This window comes from Cydia strobilella, chromosome 22 (genome assembly GCF_947568885.1).
Source record: "Cydia strobilella chromosome 22, ilCydStro3.1, whole genome shotgun sequence".
NCBI lineage: Eukaryota > Metazoa > Arthropoda > Insecta > Lepidoptera > Tortricidae > Cydia > Cydia strobilella.
Window position 1 is genome coordinate 6,285,238 of NC_086062.1, and position 22,823 is coordinate 6,308,060.

The following is a 22,823-nucleotide window of genomic DNA, read 5'->3' on the forward strand; positions in this document are numbered from 1 at the left end:
CGACCCAACGAAAAAAAACCGGCCAAGTGCGAGTCGGACTCGCCCACCGAGGGTTCCGTACTTTTTAGTATTACATGTCTGTACTGACAGACAGACGGACAGCGGAGTCTTAGTAATAGGGTCCCGTTTTTACCCCCCTCCCCTAGGGTCCCCTTTGGGTACGGAACCCTAAAAAAGGAAAAAAAGGGGGAAAGTAAGAAAGTTTAGATATCCTGCATATAAATCGAAAAGCAAGCAAAACCTATTAATAATCTAGTATTAATATCATAGTTCAGCATAGATCAGCGAACGGAACGGTAAACACAGTCATTGTCGTCGGTATGACAAGTAGGCCGAATATATATAGCGTCCGCGTCAGATGCAGCGGGTGATGGACGTTCAACTGTAGCCGTTGCCCGTTACCTACCTACTGGAGCCCTTAGGGCGCGTTCATATAGTTATTTATCACCTAACTGTAGACCTCGCGAGCATAGCTTAAACCTGAATAAATTATGGCTCCGCCGAGTCCGCTGTTTAGAATAACTTAGAGAAAAGGGTATAGCCGTGTTTGTATGGGGCATCGGCCCCGAAAGCCAAATTGATCGCCGTTTTGCCAATTTATTAGCTCAGATGTAAGATGCTATTTCACAAAATATTAACCCTAAAATGCTGCAGGTTTTTGAGAAAAAAAAAGATAATTAGTTTTCTTTTTTTATCTAAACTACTGAACCCATTTTCTGACCGTATCTTAATGAAAAAGACCAGATGGTAACGAGAGTATATATACATCCTTTACCTGTATCATTTGAATGCCAATATTTTAATATATCGTCTCAAAATCCTCGTTTCAACGTAATTTAAAACAACGAGTCCGTCTGTCGAGAAATCGCCCGGAGCATAAGGAAGGCGTGTAAACAATAATACACGGTGTTAACATGCACTTTAACGGGCTATTAATAATTATTACGTTAACCTGGAACAGCTGGATATTTCTGGAAAGACTACGTGTTTAAACACCTGCCTTTCACGATATTAAAAATCTTGTTGTTATACGGCAAACTTGAGTAAAAGATAAATGTCTCATTGTTACCTAGTTGATTTTGTCGATTGATTGTCATCACTTTATGATCAATCTATATCGGGGTGTCCTCTACCCTCTACTGACACCCAGATATAGTTAACAATAAGACTTTTAAAAAACCTTGGTTGATTGCGCTTTCTCTGCCTATACATTAATTCGTAATAGCTAAATGCGCGTAAACTAAAAGCAAATGCACTGATAAATGGATCGTATAGACCTCGCTGAATTTTCAAAGTTTGTCGTTATAATGTAATGAATTAGAAATAAATTGTAATTTATTATTTACAAGAACGATATGCAACAAGAACAAGTTCTTGACAGAACTCAAACCAATAATGTGTCAAAAGACCCTGTCTGTCGAATGTTTGATGGAGGGCATACAACAAACCCAAAAGGAGCAATGAAATGGAGAATGATGAATTTACTAATAAATAATATTTTTTTTAACAAATATTCAATAAATTATAGAAAAACAAATTTCGATTCAAAGGGCTTCAGTACAATTATTAGAGTTTTGAATTTAGCAAATCCGTTACGGAGCAGGCCTTATCACCCGTATGAGTCATCCAAAATACATACAGCACTCAATGATACAACGACTCGTACACATCAACAGGCTTTATTTATGTATCCGTCTATTTCCGCGTCCATCTATCACCGTATCACCGATTATCGAGCGATCGACCGAAAGGGTGTGTCGGTCGGTCGTAAATACGAGAACAGAATTGGCATCGAAATATTAATAGGAGATACAAGCAGTTATAGCAACAAATATCCACAATTTATGTACACTACCGCTCATAACTATTTAGGCACTCGTAATTTTACATGTTAGAGAGCCATTTGCCTACGATCGAACAGTATGATCTTCAAAATAATTTTTGTATACAATTGTATAGTGAAAATTGCGGGTGCCTAAATACTTTTAAGCGGTAGCGTACCTACTCAACCTCTTGGGTAACTTTACATTAGCTGGTCCAGACAATAGGAGTACATTCAATGAAGACTATTATGATGGTCGAAGTTGTAATACATTTTTTACCAAGTCTCCCTTACGCCATATCAACGGACTTATTGGACCATGAAATGAGTGTTTTCAAGACGTTTACCAATGTTATGTAGAGGCATGCTCGAGAAGCACGGATCGAGACAAAACATTTCGTATCGTCTTTTTTTCTTAAAACAGTGCCTCGTATACCGATATTAGCCAAAAAATATCTAGGAAACGTGGTCAGTTTTTCTAGGCATTTGTTATGCACGTGTTTTACATAGAATAGTAGTTAGTTCCTCGTCTAAAATTCGACAAAGACCGCGTTTTGCCATCATTGTTAGCATACATTGTTGCTTGGCCGGTCTCCAAAGAGGTGATGCCGTAATTTTATTACGCCGGTTACCAGATCGTAAATGTAGTCTTTCGATAGGACAATGACATTGTTAAAACATGTGTAAATTCAAAGCCAAATTGCGCATAAAATTTTGCTTACTTTGTTTAGGTTATACCCGTAATGTGCGCTACTAAACAAAGGTCGTTGTACAAACAGCAACACTCTTCTGTCCATCGGTGGACCTTATTACAAAAGGCATAAGTTTCACCTATGGACTGTTAAGAGTGTGCATGGGCGATGGTACTACGCGATTTATGTTCATACTAGCTTTTGCCCGCGACTTCGTCTGCGTGGACTTAGTAACCGCAGCTAGAGTAAGAATAGCGCCTGGAAAAATTCTCTTAGCAAATCTAAATTTGAGCATATTATGCACACAAATTAGCAGGCACTTCGTTAATTATCTCAATTCCACCCCGCTTTTTACTTTCTTAAGGGATGGTTTTCGGGATAAAAACTATCCTATGTCCTTCTCAGGGACTCAACCTATCTCTATGCCAAATTTCATCTAAATCGGTTCAGCGGTTTAAGCGTGAAGAGGGAACACACAGACAAAAAGACAGACAGACAGACTTTCGCATTTATAATATTAGTATGGAAGTGTGGATTCTTAAAACGGCTTTTATTTTTAGAAAAAAATAAAAGGCCCGCCCCCATCAAAAGCGTTAATCGCAATACCTACTTACTTTCGCAAAAAAAGTTTCACAGTTACCTATGCCATTTCTAAGGGACCGTCAGATGAGGTGTCGGTGCAACCTTCACGTCGGGGCACGTTCAGGACCCGAAATAATTACATCATCATCATCATCCGCCGGAAGACTGGCTACTTGAATAATAAATAAATAAATCAAACAAAAACAAAACAAAACGTAAAACGTTCAAGTTAATAAACAAGACCAAGTGCGGGTAGTTCGAAAAACTCGCGCGCCTAGAAGATGTTGATGTCAACTTTAGCCACTCTTCTCCGAGACCACGGGGACAACGCCGTCCTCTAAACGTCGGAGGTAAATATAAAACTTATTTTGCGCGATTAAGTCCCGTCGTTGTGAATAATAATAAATAAATAAATAAATAAATCATTATAACTGTACCTATACTTAATACAAATTTATTTGACCGGGACGTGCATTGCACCTTTTAACGAAGGTCATCTGCCTTGTCAATATCAGATCGTATATTTTTCCTTTGATGAACGTAAAGGAAGATCAAGAGACGTCTTGATCAGTGCTTTGTTTATATTTATCTCTCTCAAAAAACAAGCTTTGTTTACATTCTTCGATAATACTGCATCGTTCATGGTCACGGATACTCGCGAGGTTCTTTCGCGTTCAAAACAAATTGTACGTGCTAGAGTCCCCGTACACTAATCTGTGATTAGCTTAATACTAACTAAGATTATTCTTAAACTAATTATTTCTTAACCAAACCGGAGACTATCAGCTGGCATGGTATAAAATATCAGTACTTATAATTTATTTTGCTCTGAGGTGTATGTTGACTTTTAGTGAAAGCAAGAAAACCTGAAACCTGAAAACTTTAACTTTTTGTATTATTATTTAATTACTTTTGTTTATAATGATACGCAAATCGAATCAAAATTTGATTTTTAATAAATATTCAAATAAGAAATAAATAAGCGAGCACAAAATAGAATTTAACTGCAAACCACTTCAAGAAGCAGAACGCAGTTACAACTACACTACCGTATTAGAATAAAAAGGCATATCTACAAAGGCACATACTCCGTTTTGTATTCAGGTCGTAAGGAAAGGGGTTTTATATGAAGTATGACGTCAATGCGTAAGAGCTTGATGGCTGCCAGTAAAGTTCTGAAACAACCACTAACATGTGTCGGTTCGGATACGGTCAATTCGCACCACGGACCAGCGAACTAATAGATGTGTAAATTTAAACAATACCTAATTTGCTCTGTTGATAGCGACACTAGATTGAGCCGACTCTACACTAACTATTTATAAGTGCCAATATCTGACAGATTGGCCCCTGGTGATTCTACTATTCCGACATTACTCGTATTGATTTTTGTCTTTATATGGGGCCTAGCTAAGATGGCAATCTTACATCGACAAAACAAAAAAAAATGCATCGGGACAGACTACGAAAAGTCACGTGACTATTTCCATACAACCCCCCTGGTGTTGCGGGTGTCCATGGCCGGCGGTAATCGCTTACCATTAGGCGATTTGTCTGCTGGTTTGCCTACTATATCGTAAAAAATAAACATTATTGAAGTTCGATTAGCGTTTTCTATCATGATATCCTGTTCTAGTACTACTAACACTTTATTGCACAAAACAAGTACATAACACAGAGAGAATACAGTAAATGTGTACAAAGGTAAATGTGTAGTAAAGGTGTTCTTTACGGTTATGTTGTCTGTTGGCCATACGAGTATTAGTTACATGGAAATAAATAAATCATTGAGAATTTGACCGTCGCCGTATACTTTTAGCTACTTACTGCGAAGCTGCAAACACTTAAGATTTTTATAAGAAACTCTTAACGTAAGTCACATAAGCGCTTAGAGAAGTTAGAAGAGTTTTAACAAAGTAAGCGACGCTCCCGGGAAAAACTTAGCGAAGGTAATACTTTACAGCTGCGAAAACTTCGCTACCTCGTAAGACCCAGGGCAATTTTTGCGCTTTTGAATTTGGAACTTTCTTTTATTTCTATATAAATTCAAAACTCGAATTTGATTTGTACTTGTACAAGTACACGGGGACTTTCGAGGATAAACTATATAAAGGATATATAAATTTCGTTGTAGGTACAGAGTAGCAAAAGTGGATTCCAACACAGTTTTTTTATAAAGATTTCTCGTCTTTTACATATAGCCTTTAACGTAACTATCGTCGAAATTTACATAAGGTTTGTATGTTACTAATATGTGGTATTTTACTTACGCCATTATAAACGATGCACCGATATAAATACAATGCCGCGCGACGCTGTTCGGCGTAAGCGCCATCGACAATAAGGTCCCTTTTCATAGAAAATGCCTCATATTTAGTTAAGTACTCGTATTTGTGTGTGAAGGAGGATATGAGAAAGAAAGGAGTGAGTGCTGAGGTGACAAACGATAGAGGAGAATGGAAGAGAACAACCTGTTGTGCCGACCCCACATAACGTGGAATAAGGGGAGGAAGAATACGACTCGTATTTGTGTAAACTATTCTCTATAATCCCTGCTAAAGTTTGTGCGGAAAGAAAAGAGTCGTGGAATGTAAGGGAACCCATACATTCTACGACTCTTCTTTGCGCACAGGCTCTAATCCTACTCCCTACTAATAATATAAATACGAAAGTAACTATATGTCTGACTGTCTGTAATGTTACCTAGCGAGAGTGTCAAGGTGTTGGTCAAGACTTTTTGCTATGAGACCGTTCGCTAACACAACTATCGGAACAATGATCGTCGAATCAACATCCCAAATGGAGGTTTATCTCGTTACACTATTATCATTACACATAAATAATGCACCGTGTACATGTATATCGTGTGCACATGACGTCAATGCGCCTGAGCACCGTCATGGCGGCTCGTAAAACCGCCGTAAACTCCCGAGTCACTTGAACGGTTAAATATAAAGCATAGCGTAAAATGGGTTAAGGGTTGGTTATAACAGCTACCAACTGCGCTATCGGACTTGCCGCTAAAGCCGGCGATTCTTTTTATTCATTTCACTACTTATTTCAAACTTTGGAAGAGTCTCGATTTCTTAAATGGCATCGATATCTCTACTGACAAAATAAAATATTAGTAACATATTAAGCTGTGCCATACTGTGGATAATCTCCCATCACAACATAATTTTAATTAAACAAAAAAAAACTATTTAGCCAAAGCTGATTTACAAACATTGATGTAGCAAAAAGTTAAATTATAGTTAAATAAAAACTTTATGCCAATACAAACATGTTTTACCTAGTACAAATAGACCTAGCTAGACTAAACTAATCACGACTACAGCGTTTCATAAACTCAAATGCATTTCGCGCATTGATGAGTAAATACTATAAAAAGCGTGTAGACCATCACATGTTTATCTCGCACGAACCCGAAACCTAGGGACAACTGAATAATTGCTCCTAGATAACAAAAATCAATATAACTAAGAGCCACTGTTTCATCACATGTTGATCTCGTAGGAACCCATAACATCGGTCTAGGGACAACTAGGCCACGTCGTAAACAATCACGTATTCTCTTACGTGACGATCGACACGCCTTTTAACCTAATTACTTTATTGGCAATCTGTGATAACAATTTCAATTTCAATTAATTTCAATTATTTATTTATTTCAGGCAAATGCCCATATAATTTGTTAGTAATACAATTAACAATGGTGAAATATTGCAGAAAAAACAGAGGTGTTAAGTACAAATTCATTTAGGGGAAAAATTCATCATAAAAGCATAATAGTATATTACCTACATACCTAGGGCAGTCAAGTTAGAAATGTCTCAGACCACATGTAATTTTCAACTATCAACAAACTGAGATCTGAGGCTTTCTTATTTACCGGCCGAGGTGTGTACCATCGCCCACACTGTTAACTGTCTATCGGTAAACCTTATTACAAAAGGCAGGTCCACCGTTGGACAGTTAAGAGTGTTGCTGTTTGTACCTATACTATTTTTCTGTTCGACGGAGCCGGAAAGCGGCAACTTCGTTTAGCGCAGCGGGCCGAAAGTTGGCGCTGTCCGGCCGGAGGGCACAAAAAGCTTTTACTGACATAGACCATTATTTTTAACGACTACACTGGCAGCTTCTATTTAGAAGCTGGAAAATTTAAGTCTTAGCAACAGGTTGTCGCCAAACGGTGCTTATTTAACAGGAATTAAAGATCTGAAGACTAAAATTAGGAAATAAATGTCACTAAAAATTAAGAAAAAAATAGAGCCTAACTAAGGAATATATCAACCAAACCCTTGATAGGGCAAAGGTCTCATAAAAGACCACCCTAACATCATCTTTTTAGATTGGCAATGAGGCTTGAATTGAGGATTTTTTTCAGTCTTGCCCGTTGAAATGAGTTCTACACGACTCAAAAAAAAAAACAGAATTATACGTCTCTTCGACTATACTTAAAAAAGCTTTTATTTCTAAGCGATTGTTTCTTTAAAATTCGAAACGATTTTAAATTTAAGTCATGATTCTAAGTACCAAGAAACACTGCGAACTCATACAGATCCGCGAACTGTCTTAGCATAGATAATGAATGCGAATCGGGACTAAGTTGGGTGCAACGCACTAGACGCATTTAGACGGGCTTCCCCGAACCCCCACCCGAAATACTTAGTACTTGGGGGGCGACTTCCTGACCATTCCCGCACTATATATATAAAGCTGAATCGGGACCGCTTCAGTCGTTCAGGATAGCTCGAGCGGAGAGCATCGTGCCAAATCTCAGCTTCCCGAGTGAATCGTGTCAACAAAGTATTACCCAATTTTTTGGCTGCAAATCAGAAGTGAAGTTTAAGTGTTCAAAGATGCTGGACAAGTCTGTGCTGGGTGCTAGTTGGGAGAGCGTGGTAAGTTCAAGTTTTGTAATTGGCGCGTGTGAAGTGTCAACGACTCAACGTAATAAACAAGTCAATGCGATAAACTAAGATTAAAAGGCGCGAGCTAGAAGCTTGGTCGTAAGTTTATAAGCCCTTTGGGCTTGATATAGGCTTATTTGTATTACGGAACAGTTACAGCCGGCTATTACGCAAGTGCATGGTCAGTTTAATGTTCTTAAAAGGCAACTGACTTGTCTATGCTTTTCCACTCACTATCAAACTGCAGTAAGAGCCTAGTTGCCACTTAAACTTAACGGCCTTTTCTGTGAGACGGCGAGGCAGGCATTGAACCGAGCGCGCTAGAATATGGAATTAATTTTGGAGCACTTGACATTGCGGCTTTCGTGAAGGTTTGATACGAATTAATCAACGTCCAAACTCGATGTTCCGTGTCCAATTGAGATTTTAATAATAATGATTACGTTCATCTTAAATGAAGTCGATTTTATTCGGTAAGTTAAAGGTTACCCGTTTAACTTTCGTACTTAAGCAACCTTGACTGAACCAATGCTCCACAAATCTAATTTCGTTTTGTAATCCTCTCAAACAATTAAAGCAAATTAGAAATTGTTAAGCAGGATTATTATTCATTGGGCTATTAATTATTCTGTTTAATTACGGTCAGATTAGTGATTGATTTCGATTCGGAATAGCTATGGAAGATTAATGTATACTAAATTAGAGATTTTAAGAGCTTTTAAAATGAAATATCTTGACATAGTGTAATTTATTCCAATTTATCCTATAATTTATTTTTCAAATATTATATTAAACCTCATCTGAATAAATATGTATACTCGAAAATACTATTAATTATTTTACCTATTGCATGCATCTTGCTTTCTGTAAATCCTTATAAGGGACTTGGCAAGACAGGCTCAACCTAGTGTCAGAGTCACTGTGAAAAATTTGTTAACAATGTTTTCTGGCAATCAATATGTTGTATTTTGAAAATGACTAACGTTTTTGCCCTAGGGACATGTAACTTTCAAAAAACATTACACAACCATTTTCAGAAGTTTTAAAGCGGAAGAAAACGTCTTATGTCTATAGAAAGCTTGATCGCGAATTGGAATACAAAAACAAGTTATTAAAAAAAGCTGTTACTGTATTGATAAATAATGATTATTACTTATTAGCACCTTGTTGAGATTAGAAAGTGTAAAATAAACATGGTGTCATCGGGTCTGACGTCGATACCGGTTTTTCTGTCATTTATGAATTCGCCTGGCAAATTTGGTACTTTCACCGTACTTGCGAAAACAGTGGGGCAACAAGGGCGTGTGTCACTGTAGAATACAGTCTCATACGACGTTTCACACGTGAAATTTTGATGCTGTTGTAACAATGCCTAATAATAGTTGTCATTTGCTAGTTATTCCGGTTTATGGTTTCGAAAGTGGACGAGCTAGATCTGATAAAAGTAAACACGATCTGACAAATAAGATTAGAAAAATAATTCATCAAACAGATTTCATTTAAATTATATTAGTGTTTAGCTTGCGTCAATAGGAAATTTAGACATGTTTTTTCCTCAATCTTTTTAACTTTCCCCGAAGGCCGAACGAACGATATATTTATTGCTACAAAACTGAATGAACTAAAAACAATGTCATTAGTAGTAAAAATAGGGAAAACTATCTCTTATTAGTATACGACAGGATACAACTTGTTACAAGTCGCTTCGGGTTATTAGTACAACGTCCTTAACGTTGGTGCAATATGGTAAAAAAAGGGTTACTCATCCTAATTTTCGTACGTAAAAAATCTGTGTGGGCAAGTTGGTAACTGTTAGTCAGAACTGTCGTCACAACTATTTTTAATTGTCGCAATATCAATCGGTTATTAACCTTGCTAGTTACCGCACTAGAATACCTACTTGGCAATGGCCAAAATAGAACAAAAATCGATTACGTATCAGAAACGACCTTCTGATCGCGGAACGATTGTGTGCTTCTTTGCGTCATTTATTACAAATACGTGGAGTATATTCAGGACTTTTTAAAAATGGTGCAAAACTAGAAAAAAAAATCGGCCGGACTCGCGCACGAAGGGTTCCGTACCATTACGCAAAAAACGGTAAAACAATTACGTCTATTGTATGGGACCCCCCACTTAAATATTTATTTTATTCTGTTTTTGTATTTGTTGTTATAGCAGCAACAGATGAAAACTTGAAAGTATCACAGTTCATGAGATACAACCTGGTGACAGACGGACGGACAGACAGACAGACAGACGGACGGACAGCGCTGAGTCTTAGTATCCCTAAAAATATGATTCTGAAATAAACGTCAAAATGTAATGGCCTTTTCAATCTAAAATTAAATTCTAGGTGCCCTTAATTCATCAAATTAAATAAAAAGCAAATAATATAACGCTAGAACGATATATTTCGTACCGTATAATTTATTTGACTTTTTAGTATTGAGAATGTCATTTTCTATATTTGCCAAGTTAAATACAGCATAATGCGTATGATGCATTTATTTGCCATTAAAATAACAGTAGAACAGTTTAAAAATTGCACGATGAATATATAATAATATAAAATCTAGCTAAAAGATTACTCAGCATAACAGCGTAGCTGTAAATCGCAAAAAAAAAACACGTTCGAGCGCCGGTAATGCTTTTTTTGCACAACATTCGCACATATGCACGGGTAACGGGACCGGAAAGTAGGTGCTGCTCAACCGTACCAAAATCAACTTTAAAATCAAAAATTGAAAGCTCAAATTACAATATCTGAGAGCACGAATCAATAAACACAGGTGCTATCACCGAAACGTGTCAGGTCACGGATAGAATAAATATTTACTCCACTCAGTTTTGTATGACGTTGCAGCTATTTAAAAATAGTCGTTGCATTGAACGTTTTCAACAATGTCGAGAATAGACGGTTGACGAATTTAACTTTAGGTTGTATCACCTTCAGTCCTATAATAAAGGTCCAGGAATAGTTCCACTCGTAACACAGAAATATTACACGCACGCATATTACGACAGTCGAGTTATAATTTGGGGCGCGCATGGGCCAAACTCACACTTGTAGTAATTACTCCATTGCAGTAAATATTTACCTGAAACAAAAACATACAAAGTTAGATTATAATATAATGTCTGTAGCCTAATTTAACGTGTTAATTAGACCGTTAACTAGCACTGGGATTAGAACGTCTATTTACAGTGACCCCATTTCTCGACCCGAATTCGCGAGTGCACCTTTTTTTCGGCACCCATTAAGAGCCAACAGGAGTGGTCATTTCTCCATACAAACGTACTCGACTGTTTCCTCCCTGGTTTTTGAAGCTAGAGGAATGATTTTTTCAACACAGATTAATATTGTCAATATCTCTGTCGGTGTGTTTTGCTTTTTTTGATATTTTTGTTTTTTAAGGCGCTAGAGCCCTTCAAACATGGCCAAAAATGGCCTCACTGACTATGCCGCAATGAGAGGCGTGGTATTCAAAACTGGTATCAATTAGCCAAAAAATCAAAACAGTCCGACACAGACAATTTCATAATCATTTAGATTTCCAAATTTGGTTACGATTACTTAAGTTTTGGAGGAGGAAACAGTCGAGTACGAAACCTCGATTTTTGAGATTTTTACGCAGGATTTTTCGCCTAAGCTGCAGTTGTCCTTATCGCACTAATTTTAGGGGCGGGGTCAAGTTTCTAAATACGTACACGGACAGAAAAGTGATGGGCAATAGTCGACATTGAAAGTCGATAATCTAGTGACGTGATAAGTTATCGATAAACCATAACAAAATCGCGATTTGCCTCTTAGTAGGCGAAGTAAGTAAAGTGAGTATGCACTTTGGCCTCAGGGGATATCGTTTAACACTATTTATTATTCCTTGGTTCATACAAAGCTGAGCTGACGCACTAGCTACGAGATTAAGTCCTGGCTACCCCCCAAAAAGGGAGGGGAAAAGTCGGCTTCTGCGGTCCAGTTTGCCTCTATTTCTACCTATCTCTTGATATGAGATCAAATTTGGTATAAATTTTGTGTAAATTAGGGACGAATAATTTATTTTAGAAATAATAGTTTCACATTTTCATACACAAATCTGAATATACGAACGAAAAATTAAAACTATATATAATTTTTGGTCACAGATTTGCTCTTTAGAAGCAAATTGTGGTGATTTGCACTAAAAATTAATTACACAATTTAGTTTATTCATTCTTTATTTAGAAAAGTATCAGTTCTAAGTACGTATTATTATATTGCTTTATATTTTACATAATATTGTCTTCGGTTACCGCGATAGTTACTCATGAAATAAAACTATGAAAACGGATTATATCGCGTATATTGAATTTATAATACATCCCGACGTTTCGAACTCTTTACAGCGTTCGTGGTCAACGGGTGACTGAGGAAAAATTACAAAATGCAAAAATACCCACATACTAAAATAATGAACAATCATAGACTACAAACTTTAAGGCTGGTTGTACATGCAAAATCGGTTCATAAGGCTAGTTATACACTATAATTATTTTTCAAGTAAAGATATATATATATATACGCGATAAAAACTACGCCGGCTCCAACCCTACACCACGGACCCGAGAAGATTTAATTCCCTCCTAAATTGTAGGAGGGTATCCCAATAAAATAAATAAATAAATAAAATAAATTGATTTTATTTCAGGCAAGCACCCATATAAAACACAGAATTACCTATATTTTACAATTTTCACTATTATTCAAAAATTTATTTTAAACAAAGTATTAATTTTATTAAAACTTTTGTGACGTGATCTCATGAAAGGGGCTCCACGAGGCGAAATACTTTTTACGCCAATTATTTTCTTTTTTTTTTTTATTTACAACAAAGACGAAAGTTCGAAAAAAATGTGGTTACTTAATAATTGCCTAACTTGTTGAAAAAAATTACTTTACATAATATCAATTTATAACCGTAGTATATTCCATGATATGTTTTAAATACACCATATTATTTCCTAATTTTTAAAAGAATATTTAATACCTTTAAAATAATATCTGTCTGTCTGTCTGTCAATCTGCCTGTCCGTCTGTCACCAGGCTGTATCTCGTGAACCGTGATAGCTAAAAAGTTGCAATATTTACGGATGATGTATTTCTGTTGCCGCTATAACAACAAATACTAAAAACAGAATAAAATATTTTTTTAAGTGGGGCTCCCAAACAACAAACGGGATTTTTTGCCGTTTTTTGCGTAATGGTACGGAACCGACTCGCACTTGGCCGTTTTTTGTTAATAGCTTTGAACTTTTTTTATGTGGGAATAAACGCTTCGAATACATTTTTCTAGACATCATTCTGAATCCAATGAGGTATCATACGTATTTTTAGGAGTTAGTATCTCTATTAGTGGCAGCCGTACAAGCCCAATTTCAAAGAAAAACCGCAAATCGATGTCCAGGTTAGCCGTTTGGCACACGCATACTAAGAGGTCAAAACAAAATTTTTGACCCGCAGTTTCTAAAAAAAAATCCCTTAGGAGGGGTATGCTAAAACATTTTTTTTTGTATGAAAAAAAAAAACATATTTTTTTTCCAAAAACCTATCGTGTGTGGTATCATACGAAAGGGCTTTTTGAGGCGATTCTAAAATTATACCACATCATTACATTTTAGCCATTTTTTTGTAAATTAAAACAAATAGAATTTTCAAAACACACCAAGTTTGGGGTCAAGTTAAAGGGTTAAGTAGAACTGTGTCACTTTGTATTGAAAAAAAAAACTAAATAAATTTTTTATTGCTTTTTTGGGGTTACATATGAGGATATCACGTATCATTTGTACAAAAAAAATCAGCCATATCGTATCTGGAGGAGCCTAAACTTGGTATGTTTTGAAAATTCTTTTTCTTTCAATTTAAGAAAAAACCGGCCAAGTGCGAATCGGAATCGGGCGCCGAGGGTTCCGTACATTACACAATTTAAACAATGTATTTTTATGTGAAACGTGAGTGAAAGGTAAATTGCGGTTTACGATTTATAACGTATTAAAAAAAAACTACTAACTAGATCTCGTTCAAACCAGTTCTCGGTAAAAGTTGGCAAGGTAACATGTACATCATATATTTTTTCAGTTTTATCATTCTCTTATTTTAGAAGTTAGAGGGGGGTTACACATTTTACCACTTTGGAAGTGTCTCTCGGTCTCGCGCAAACTATTCAGTTTAGAAAAAAAATATATGAGAAACCTCAATATCATTTTTGAAGACCTATCCCTATACCACACACGTATGGGTTTGATGAAAAAAAAAAAATTTTTGGGTTTCAGTTCTAAGTATGGGGAACCCCTAAATTTTTTTTTCCTATTTTTAAGTGAAAATCTTAATGCGGTTCACAGAATACATCTACTTACCAAGTTTCAACAGTTCTTATAGTTTCGGAAAGAAGTGACTGTGACATACGGACGGACGACAGACAGACAGACATGACGAATCCATAAGGGTTCCGTTTTTTGCCATTTGGCTACGGAACCCTAAAAATGGCTAAAATGCAATGATGTGGTATATTTTCAGAATCGCTTCAAAAAGCCCTTTCGTATGATAGATGAGAAGTATACGATAGGTTTAAAAAAAAAGTTTTTTTTTATACAAAAAAAGGTTTCAGCACTCCCCTAAAAATTTTTTTTAGGAACTGCGGGTCAAAAATTTTGTTTTGACTAGTATATACGTGTACCAAACGGCTAACCTGTACATCGATTTGCGGTTTTTTTATGCGAACAGCTTACACTATTTTTTTCACCACCTTGAACCTTTTGTAGACTAGACTATTGTCCCAAAATATTGGGCGACGACCGGTCGTCTGGCCTAGGAGGTAGTGACCCTGCCTGTGAAGCCGATGGTCCTGGGTTCGATGATATGATATGATGAGCACAGATATTTGTTCCTGAGTCATGGGTGTTTTCTATTTGTATTTAAGTATTTATATATTATGTATATCGTTGTCTGAGTACCCATAACACAAGCCTCCTTGGGCTTACCGTGGGACTTAGTCAATCTGTGTAAGAATGTCCTATAATATTGATTTAATATTTATTATTATTTATTTATTTATTGGGTTTCATATTTATTCCGATCAGAATTAGGAGCTCTTCAATTTATACCTATTTTTATCAAAATCTGACACATAAATAAAAAAACGGACCATCAATAAAACTGTATAATTACATCAAAGTAAGAAATATCACATGTCACATGTTTCTTTATTATGATAATTTTATCTAACCTGAGGCTTTCTTTTTTTCTATTCAACGGAGCCGGAGAGCGGCAAATTTGTTTTTCAAGACGCTTGCTCGAAAAGATCTTATTTCATGCAGGTGTACTGAAGGGAAAAGGCCTATATTGTTCCCGAGGGAGTTATAGCTTTCTTTTTTAATTAGGTATGTCACTAATTCATACGAACCAAGTAAGTTATAAGTAAAATACTTTGTTTAAAATCAAGGTATAAGGGAGTTTTACTTTTAAAATACTCACGACTATAATTTAATATTTTTGTTTATCATATTTAAAAATATTTAATTGGATTAATTTAACAGCCGTTATCTTGTATGTTTTTATACAACAATGTTTTCTTGTATGTCCATGTTGTGTTATGTTTTTTTACTATTCTGTAACTCGAAATGTTAATTAGATTGCAGGTTGTAGAAGGATATTGAATTTAGTTACTAAAAACGCGAGCGGCGTGAGGCCGGCGAGGAGCGCAAATAACGTGCGCGTCGGTGTGCGTGCACCACACACACTGGGATAGTCCCTCGGTACGCGGTACCGCCCCCGTCAGCGCGACGACGATATTCTCTTTCAAATCTCAAAATTGAGTTTGGTCTCGGCTCCTGTTGGCTCTTAAAAATAATGTTACACAATACAGCCTGTCACAACAGCAGATCCGTCGTGTCAAGCGAACGCGAGATATATCGTTTCAAGGTGTAACGGTTGTTAAAAATTAGGCCAGAATTCTAAAACCAAACACTGGTAAACGTTGACCTTTCTAACGGGTCCGAGATTAATTGTTACCAAGATACGACTAAACGGCTCGAAACTAGGTCTCCAAACCGGACTGATTATATTCGGTAACGAAGCATAATGAACAATGAGCTGGAACCACAAACCACAATATTAATAACTCCTCTAAAACACAAGTCTAATGAACTCTAATAATAACCCGTCTATTTCTGCCTGACCTATAAAATATTTGACCACTGCAACATTCTCGATTCCAAATAAATCCCATAAAAAAGCATTGCACAATATGAAGACTCAAAATACCCGCAACATGAAAAACAAAATTTGAGAGCGCACTCAGGCGTTGGGCAACAACGGTTATTCGGACAGTTAACGCGAGAGCTTTTACTTCAAACGATTTGTAAACAAAATATTTCAGGAGATTGATGACTCTTTCATTTATCACCTCTGAGCCTTGAGTTTGATTGTTATGTCGTGCCTTGAGCACTCTGTCTACGTGCGATTTTCTCACAGATTCTCTACAATAAGAACTGGATCTTTAGTAGATAAGCCGTGATTAATCGTCAATTACTCTTGCTTTAAAGTAAACTTCCTAGACAGTTCATGGGTAAAATGGACGAAACGAGCAAGGGCTTCAACACATGCTGGCGACAGGTGGCACCAGACATGTGGGCACCGAAGGGCCACAATGACGTAAGCGAGACGGCTAATAAAAACTGACGGCCGCAGAAAGGGACTGCTAAGCCCTACACGCGCTCGCAGTCACGTAGAAAATTTATTTTATTGGTATTTTAAATAATTCTCAAGATCTCTCGTAGCTCGTAGTTTATGTGACAGGCCAAGAGAATAATGACCATGTCTTTGTAGATTAAAGATAACAGAAACTAACTTTATATTTTATATCGTTTCAGGTGTCGAGGGATGACTACGAGATCGACTACAGTCCGAGTCCGAGAGGGTCTCCGTTGAAGGACACATCCAACATCCAGGAGGATCAGACGTACTGCATCAGCCGTCACAACCCCAACCGCACCTTCCGTCGAGAATCAGTCATTGCCTCTTGGAAGAGTTTAAAGAAAGAGAGAGAGCAAGCTTTGGGAAAAAGGATTGTCTACGTAGACGCAGAGATCTTTGAAGATTACTACGGAAGGAACAAGGTTAAGCGTTGCAAGAGCGAGAGGACACCAGTTAGGACGGACAGTGTCGTGAGAGTCCCAAAGAAAGTCAAAAGGACGTATTCGGTTCTATACAGATACGATCCTAATGAAGAGAAAGTAGTTAAAGAGTACAAATACCAACTGCCAAAAGAGCAAGAACCAGTAATGCCGGTCAGTTTGGCGATGCACAAGGCCTTTTCGGAACCTTTCCTATGCCCCGACAGGACACCAAAGAAGAAAGTCAAACGTTCTTTCACCACCCTTCTGAACATCAAAACGAAGTTCTTAAACATATTCACTTCGAAGAGTTAAAACTTCTCCTGTAGGTATAATTGGAATAGTTGCTCAATTCAATGCATTTTTATTTAAAATGTAAGTGTTCTCAGAGGAGTTGAAATTGTGATCGTTTAATTTCTAGTCAAAGATTGGCGTCAAAGGACTGTAATTATATTGTAATAATAAGATTATTGGAACATTTTAATGGCGGTCCAGAGGCTTTGTCGTGGAGTAATCCCTTTTAATCCGGAGTTGAACCCTTTTGAGAGCCGTGGCGGGGACAATACTTTGCTATATTTAATGTTTTGTGTTCGTTCCCCTGGCCAGTTTAAAATTCAAACCAAATTAAATTTAGTATTAGATAGTATTAAGTGGTATTTTTAATATGCTTTATAATAAAGTTAGTTCTGCGAAATGGTGTACACAAAAGAGCTATTTGATATTAGTTGAAAACACTTAGTAATATTTTCTTTCAGCACAGACTTATTGGAATTATCTTAATTGAGAGACAAGTTTCGCAGAAATAATAACGTATAGAAAATAATAAGATAGTGACGCGTACCAATTGTATTTAATGCCGTAATAGATGTATAATGTGATATATTCGTTGTGTTGTGATAATTAAAAATATAATTATTTAATTGTGGTTCATAAATTGTAATTTATGTTACATTTTTTGATACCAGCATATACTAGACCCGTAACATTATATTTTAGTAACATCTTACTTTGTATGTAATGCTTTATATTTTGATTGAAATATATAGTAATTGCAATAATATTATTTTCAATTTTAGTTCATTCCTTATAAGTTTAATTGTAATGTATGTGGCAAAGTAAGCTGAATGTAGAATAATGACATATCATACATTTTAGTTGTGAAAGATAATACCTGTAATTGATTATGTATATATAATGTACTGTTTCTAATATTATTGAGAGGGAACATTTCCCTTACAATATAGAAAAAAATTGTGGAAATGGAACATTAATATATGCAATCAATATTTAACTTTTCTAAAAGTAGGTAAAGTATTAAATGCAAAACAGTTTTGATAACTTAACGTTTAATATATAATGTTTACAGTTTGTCATTAATAAATGACTTACGTATTGTAATGTACATATGTATTTACACTTACTTTAAATTAAATGATAATTTGTAGCCATTGGCTTATTTAGTTATTTGACGATGTCAAAGGAACGTTACACACAGTTTAGTAAAATGTGAATAAATTTTGTATTTACAATTATAAATGTATTTAATTGAATTTCGTTTATATTTTATAGTTTAACAGGTAAGCTATTTATAATAGTCGTGACATTCCTGACAAAAATTTAATCGGCACTTTATATCTTTACGAGAGTAATTTATATCAATTTATAATAATAACTATGACAATTACTAATGATTCTATCAAAAGTCAAGTGATTCAGTATATGATTTTTGTACACTACGCTTGCACGTATTGCTACCAGAACAACGATCACTAGTTTCTTAAACTAGCTCAACATTTTCTACAATAATTTGAATGGCTGTTCAATTCCCAGTATCAAAGAGATATATAACTTCTGTACATAACTAGATTAATTTACATGTTGTCGTACGATATAGGTATACGTAAAATACATAAGGAAACACTATGTATGTATGTGAAAGGAAACATTATGTATGTATGTTCGTCTTCACTGAACCTAAGTTTAATAGGTTTGTGTCAACCTCCGTTTTATATTAGTTATGGGTTATGGGAGTGACCTAATTTCAAATATCTATGTAATTGATCCATTACACATTAATTAATTCTTATCTCGCAGTCATAATTCTAAATTGTAGTGGCGAGGGCATCGATAGCATTTAATGAGCAGTTAGCGAAAAAAAACGGCCTCTACAGTTGTCATCCAAAGGAACAGTCTAACTGTCCATACAATCAGATGGGCGTAAACAGACCACAGTTATTTACGATTATAAAATATTTCAAACCACTGACGCGGCATTTGCATTTTTAAGTACGTTGGGTTAGATTATAACCCGTTTTAATAGTTTTATTTTACGAGTAAATACCTAACTATCGCGGTAACCAAGGACAATATTATGTTAAATAAATTAAAATTGATTATTATGGCGGCTAATACCCCTATAGCATGATATGTTTAGCTGTCATCATAGTGAATTCGCCTTTAAAACTCTTGTTGTGTCACCTGTATATAAATTTTATACAAATTCGCTGCACTCTCACAGAATAAGTAATAGTATTATCATACAGAACGGCCACGCACCACCCCGCCCCGATTCGAATTACCTCGCCCGCGACACCAGATTGACGGCCGTTTGCCGGCCGCTCAGTACTATTTTTAAGCAACTTACTCACACTATGACGCATGACGCGTGTACAGACGTGCCGTTCACACATAGAAACGCAAGTGAGTTTTGATGTATAGCGTGTCCGCCCTGTGGCGCTGTGACAGCTGATAGTACAATAAATACAGGGTCCTAGTTGCCGATTGTTGTATCGGCATCTATGTACTCAGAAAGCTAATCAGCCGCATCCCATCAATGTTCCTTGATGTTCAATGGGCCTTGTTGCCTAATTTAATTTTCAAATAAAAAATAAAATAATAAATGTTCATAGTTTCAGAAATATTACCAAACAATCTTACTCGGGTATACCTTAGGTGACTGTACAAAATCCGCAACATAATTAAACACATTAAGCACATTATCACCCGCATACGTGTTAACTACGCTCAATATGGGATAATGCAACACACGGCGATGCGGGCTCACAGTTGATACATTTAATCCCACGGCTTAGGGGTAATTAGAAAATAGGTTATTGTTACAATGTGTTGATGATGGTATTTTAATGCATTGTCATTGGTTTTACCAACAGTAATGTAAATGATCTTTATGTCTAGGTAGAGCTTATGTCAATCTAAAAAAACTTTAACCGTAGCTTCCTAAGTGCATTTCTTTTAAGGTAGTCATGTAATAACCATATTTAATAGCTAGCGCAAACTGCGATTTTAGCTACATGATAAAATGATATTACAACTTTGGGAACAAATCAAATTATTATATTTGTGTTTTTTTAAGTAGTCACAAACACAAGTAGTAGTTATATATAAATTATAAACTGTCCTCCAGTGGTAAAGGCTGGTACAGGTAGAGGCGGTACCAGGCGCAGGCCCGTGGGAACGGCGAAAATTGGAATAAACTCCAGTAATCCTCTCCTGGGCACTTACGGCGGCACGCCATATTCGCGGGCCATAGCGGCTATCGGCGAATATTTGCTTACTCCAGTCTATAACCCAACATAAAGCCTACGTCACAGGCGGTACCAGGCGCAGGCCCGTGGGAACGGCGAAAATTTTAATAAACCCCAGTAATGGCCTCTCCTGGGCACTTCCGGCGGCACGCCATAGCGGCTATCGGCGATATTCGTTTCCGGGCCCTAAATGTGGGACATTGCAAACTTGTACGACGCTTTTTACGAGTTTCAACAATTCTCCTTATTTTTTATGGTTAAATGTGGAGCTGAATCATTTCGGTTAACCTATTTTTCTAAAGGACCTGTGATGACGATAGGGTAAGCATTAAAATATGATTTTACCTAACTCATATCTATATCTTTTCTCACAAATAGAGACAGTGATACAGATTAATCTCTTCAATTAGCCGCAGTCAGATGGATTAAATGTAAGTAAAGGATTAAATGTAGTTCCTTGCCAATAAAAGTTGTTACACATATAAGAATGTGGAGGCTACTTAAAAACAATTGAAAAGATTACCATCATATGATAGCAATCATAACAAGCGTGATATTTATATAACACTGTTAACGGTAGTCAGACAAGTCGTTACAGCATTCTTTGATGTCAAGGTTTTCGACAAGACAATAACAAGTCAGAATGTTCTGACATTCTGACATGACAACTATCAACCTCAAGTCTTAAATGGCCGCATGTCTGTCGTTTGTGTCGACACAATAAAAAACTACTTTAGAAAATATGAGGGTCTACCGCCAACATCGAAAAATCGAAAATCTAGTCTAAGGAAACTGCGATTTCAACCTGCTTTTATTATTATTGTTTGGCAAAGGACTATCCTATTTCAAACATATTTAGACGGAGACTAGCACCCAAAAGAAAGGGATGAGTATAGTTTTCACCCCTTACCCCCCCGTTGCCCCCGTGGTCTCGGCGAAGACCGTCCTCGAAACGTCGGAGGTAAATGTTAAAACTTAAATACGCGATTAGGTCTCGTTTACTAAGTAAAACTAAGTAAGTAAGGTATTTAGTAAGTGAACTGGAGGGCTTCGTCACTTTTTCTTTAATATATGACATCTATCACAGTTCCCGTTTTACAATTTAATAATGTGGAGAAATCGTGAGTTTAAATCAGTGTATAGTTTTCTTTGTTCTCACTTACTGACAGATTGTGTTTGAAAAACTATAAAAGAGCATATCTTTTCCTTTAGACTATACGACCTTTTACGTTTCATCATAGATAGCAGATAACATCAAGCATGCATTCAAAGCAAGTAATGTGTAATTATAATTAATGTAACGACCTCTTATGATCGACCTAAATTTTTGCCCTTGTCTAGGTCTATTGTACCGATTCAATTGATGTTAGCGTTAAATGCAGTGTTACAGATAATCCGGGTTGAATAGAGAAGGCCAAGCACAAATAAAAATACATACACAATAAAATCCGCTAAAGAAGATACTGATAATATTAAGCAGTGTCGAAAATAAAAAACAGCTCTACCTAGTGTAAAAAACCGGACAAGTGCGAGTCGGACTCGCGCACCGAGAGTGGAATTTTTAGTATTAGTTGTTATAGCGGCAATAGAAATACATCTGTGAAAATTTCAACTGTCTATAACTATCACGGTTGATGAGATACACGGCCTGGTGACAGACAGACGGTCAGAGGAGTCTAAGTTATAGGATCCCGTTTTTACCCTTTCACCCCAGAAGTGCCTATAAGAGATCCCGTATATATCGACAAAAGGTTTTAAAATAAGTAATTATAGCAAAAATTTTATATAAAACTGATTTCAGGAGCAGAGTAGCATTGAACTTTAGTAAATCTTTCTAGCTCTATTACTCCGATTACTCGTAGGAATTTTAGCTTTAAATTTTGAGTCTTTACAGTAAATATAAACAAAAGGAATAACTAATCGTGTTCACAAATACTTTTTTATTAGCTGAACTGTAACATATTATTTTAAATTACACCCAGTAGGCCCTTATCATAACACTACCCAATGCCGCAATGAGCTTGACAGAAAACGAGATGAGCTTATAGCTCGGCCGCCAACCTCAATTCCCTACAACTATGTAGGTGGTGCGCTGACGTACCCAAAATGCGCTCTAGTA

The 22,823-nt window shown here is 36.4% G+C and overlaps 2 protein-coding genes across 2 annotated transcripts in view; one reads left to right on the plus strand and one right to left on the minus strand.

Annotated features, from left to right (window-relative positions):
* LOC134751421 (dual specificity tyrosine-phosphorylation-regulated kinase 2) overlaps nt 1-22,823 on the minus strand; it is a 216,973-nt gene that overhangs the window by 54,503 nt on the left and 139,647 nt on the right. The window lies entirely within an intron of this gene.
* Nucleotides 7,802-18,706, plus strand: LOC134751617 (uncharacterized). Its single transcript, XM_063687096.1, has 2 exons — nt 7,802-8,000; nt 16,917-18,706. The coding sequence occupies exons 1-2, from the start codon at nt 7,959-7,961 to the stop codon at nt 17,472-17,474; spliced, it is 600 nt and encodes a 199-aa protein (XP_063543166.1). The 5' UTR covers nt 7,802-7,958; the 3' UTR covers nt 17,475-18,706.

What these genes read in the sequence shown, in the direction of transcription:
- LOC134751617 (XM_063687096.1), top strand. Translation starts at nt 7,959, where the DNA reads ATGCTGGACAAGTCTGTGCTGGGTGCTAGTTGGGAGAGCGTG. An exon ending in GTGCTAGTTGGGAGAGCGTG is followed by an intron (nt 8,001 to 16,916) that starts GTAAGTTCAAGT and finishes ATATCGTTTCAG; the next exon opens with GTGTCGAGGGATGACTACGA.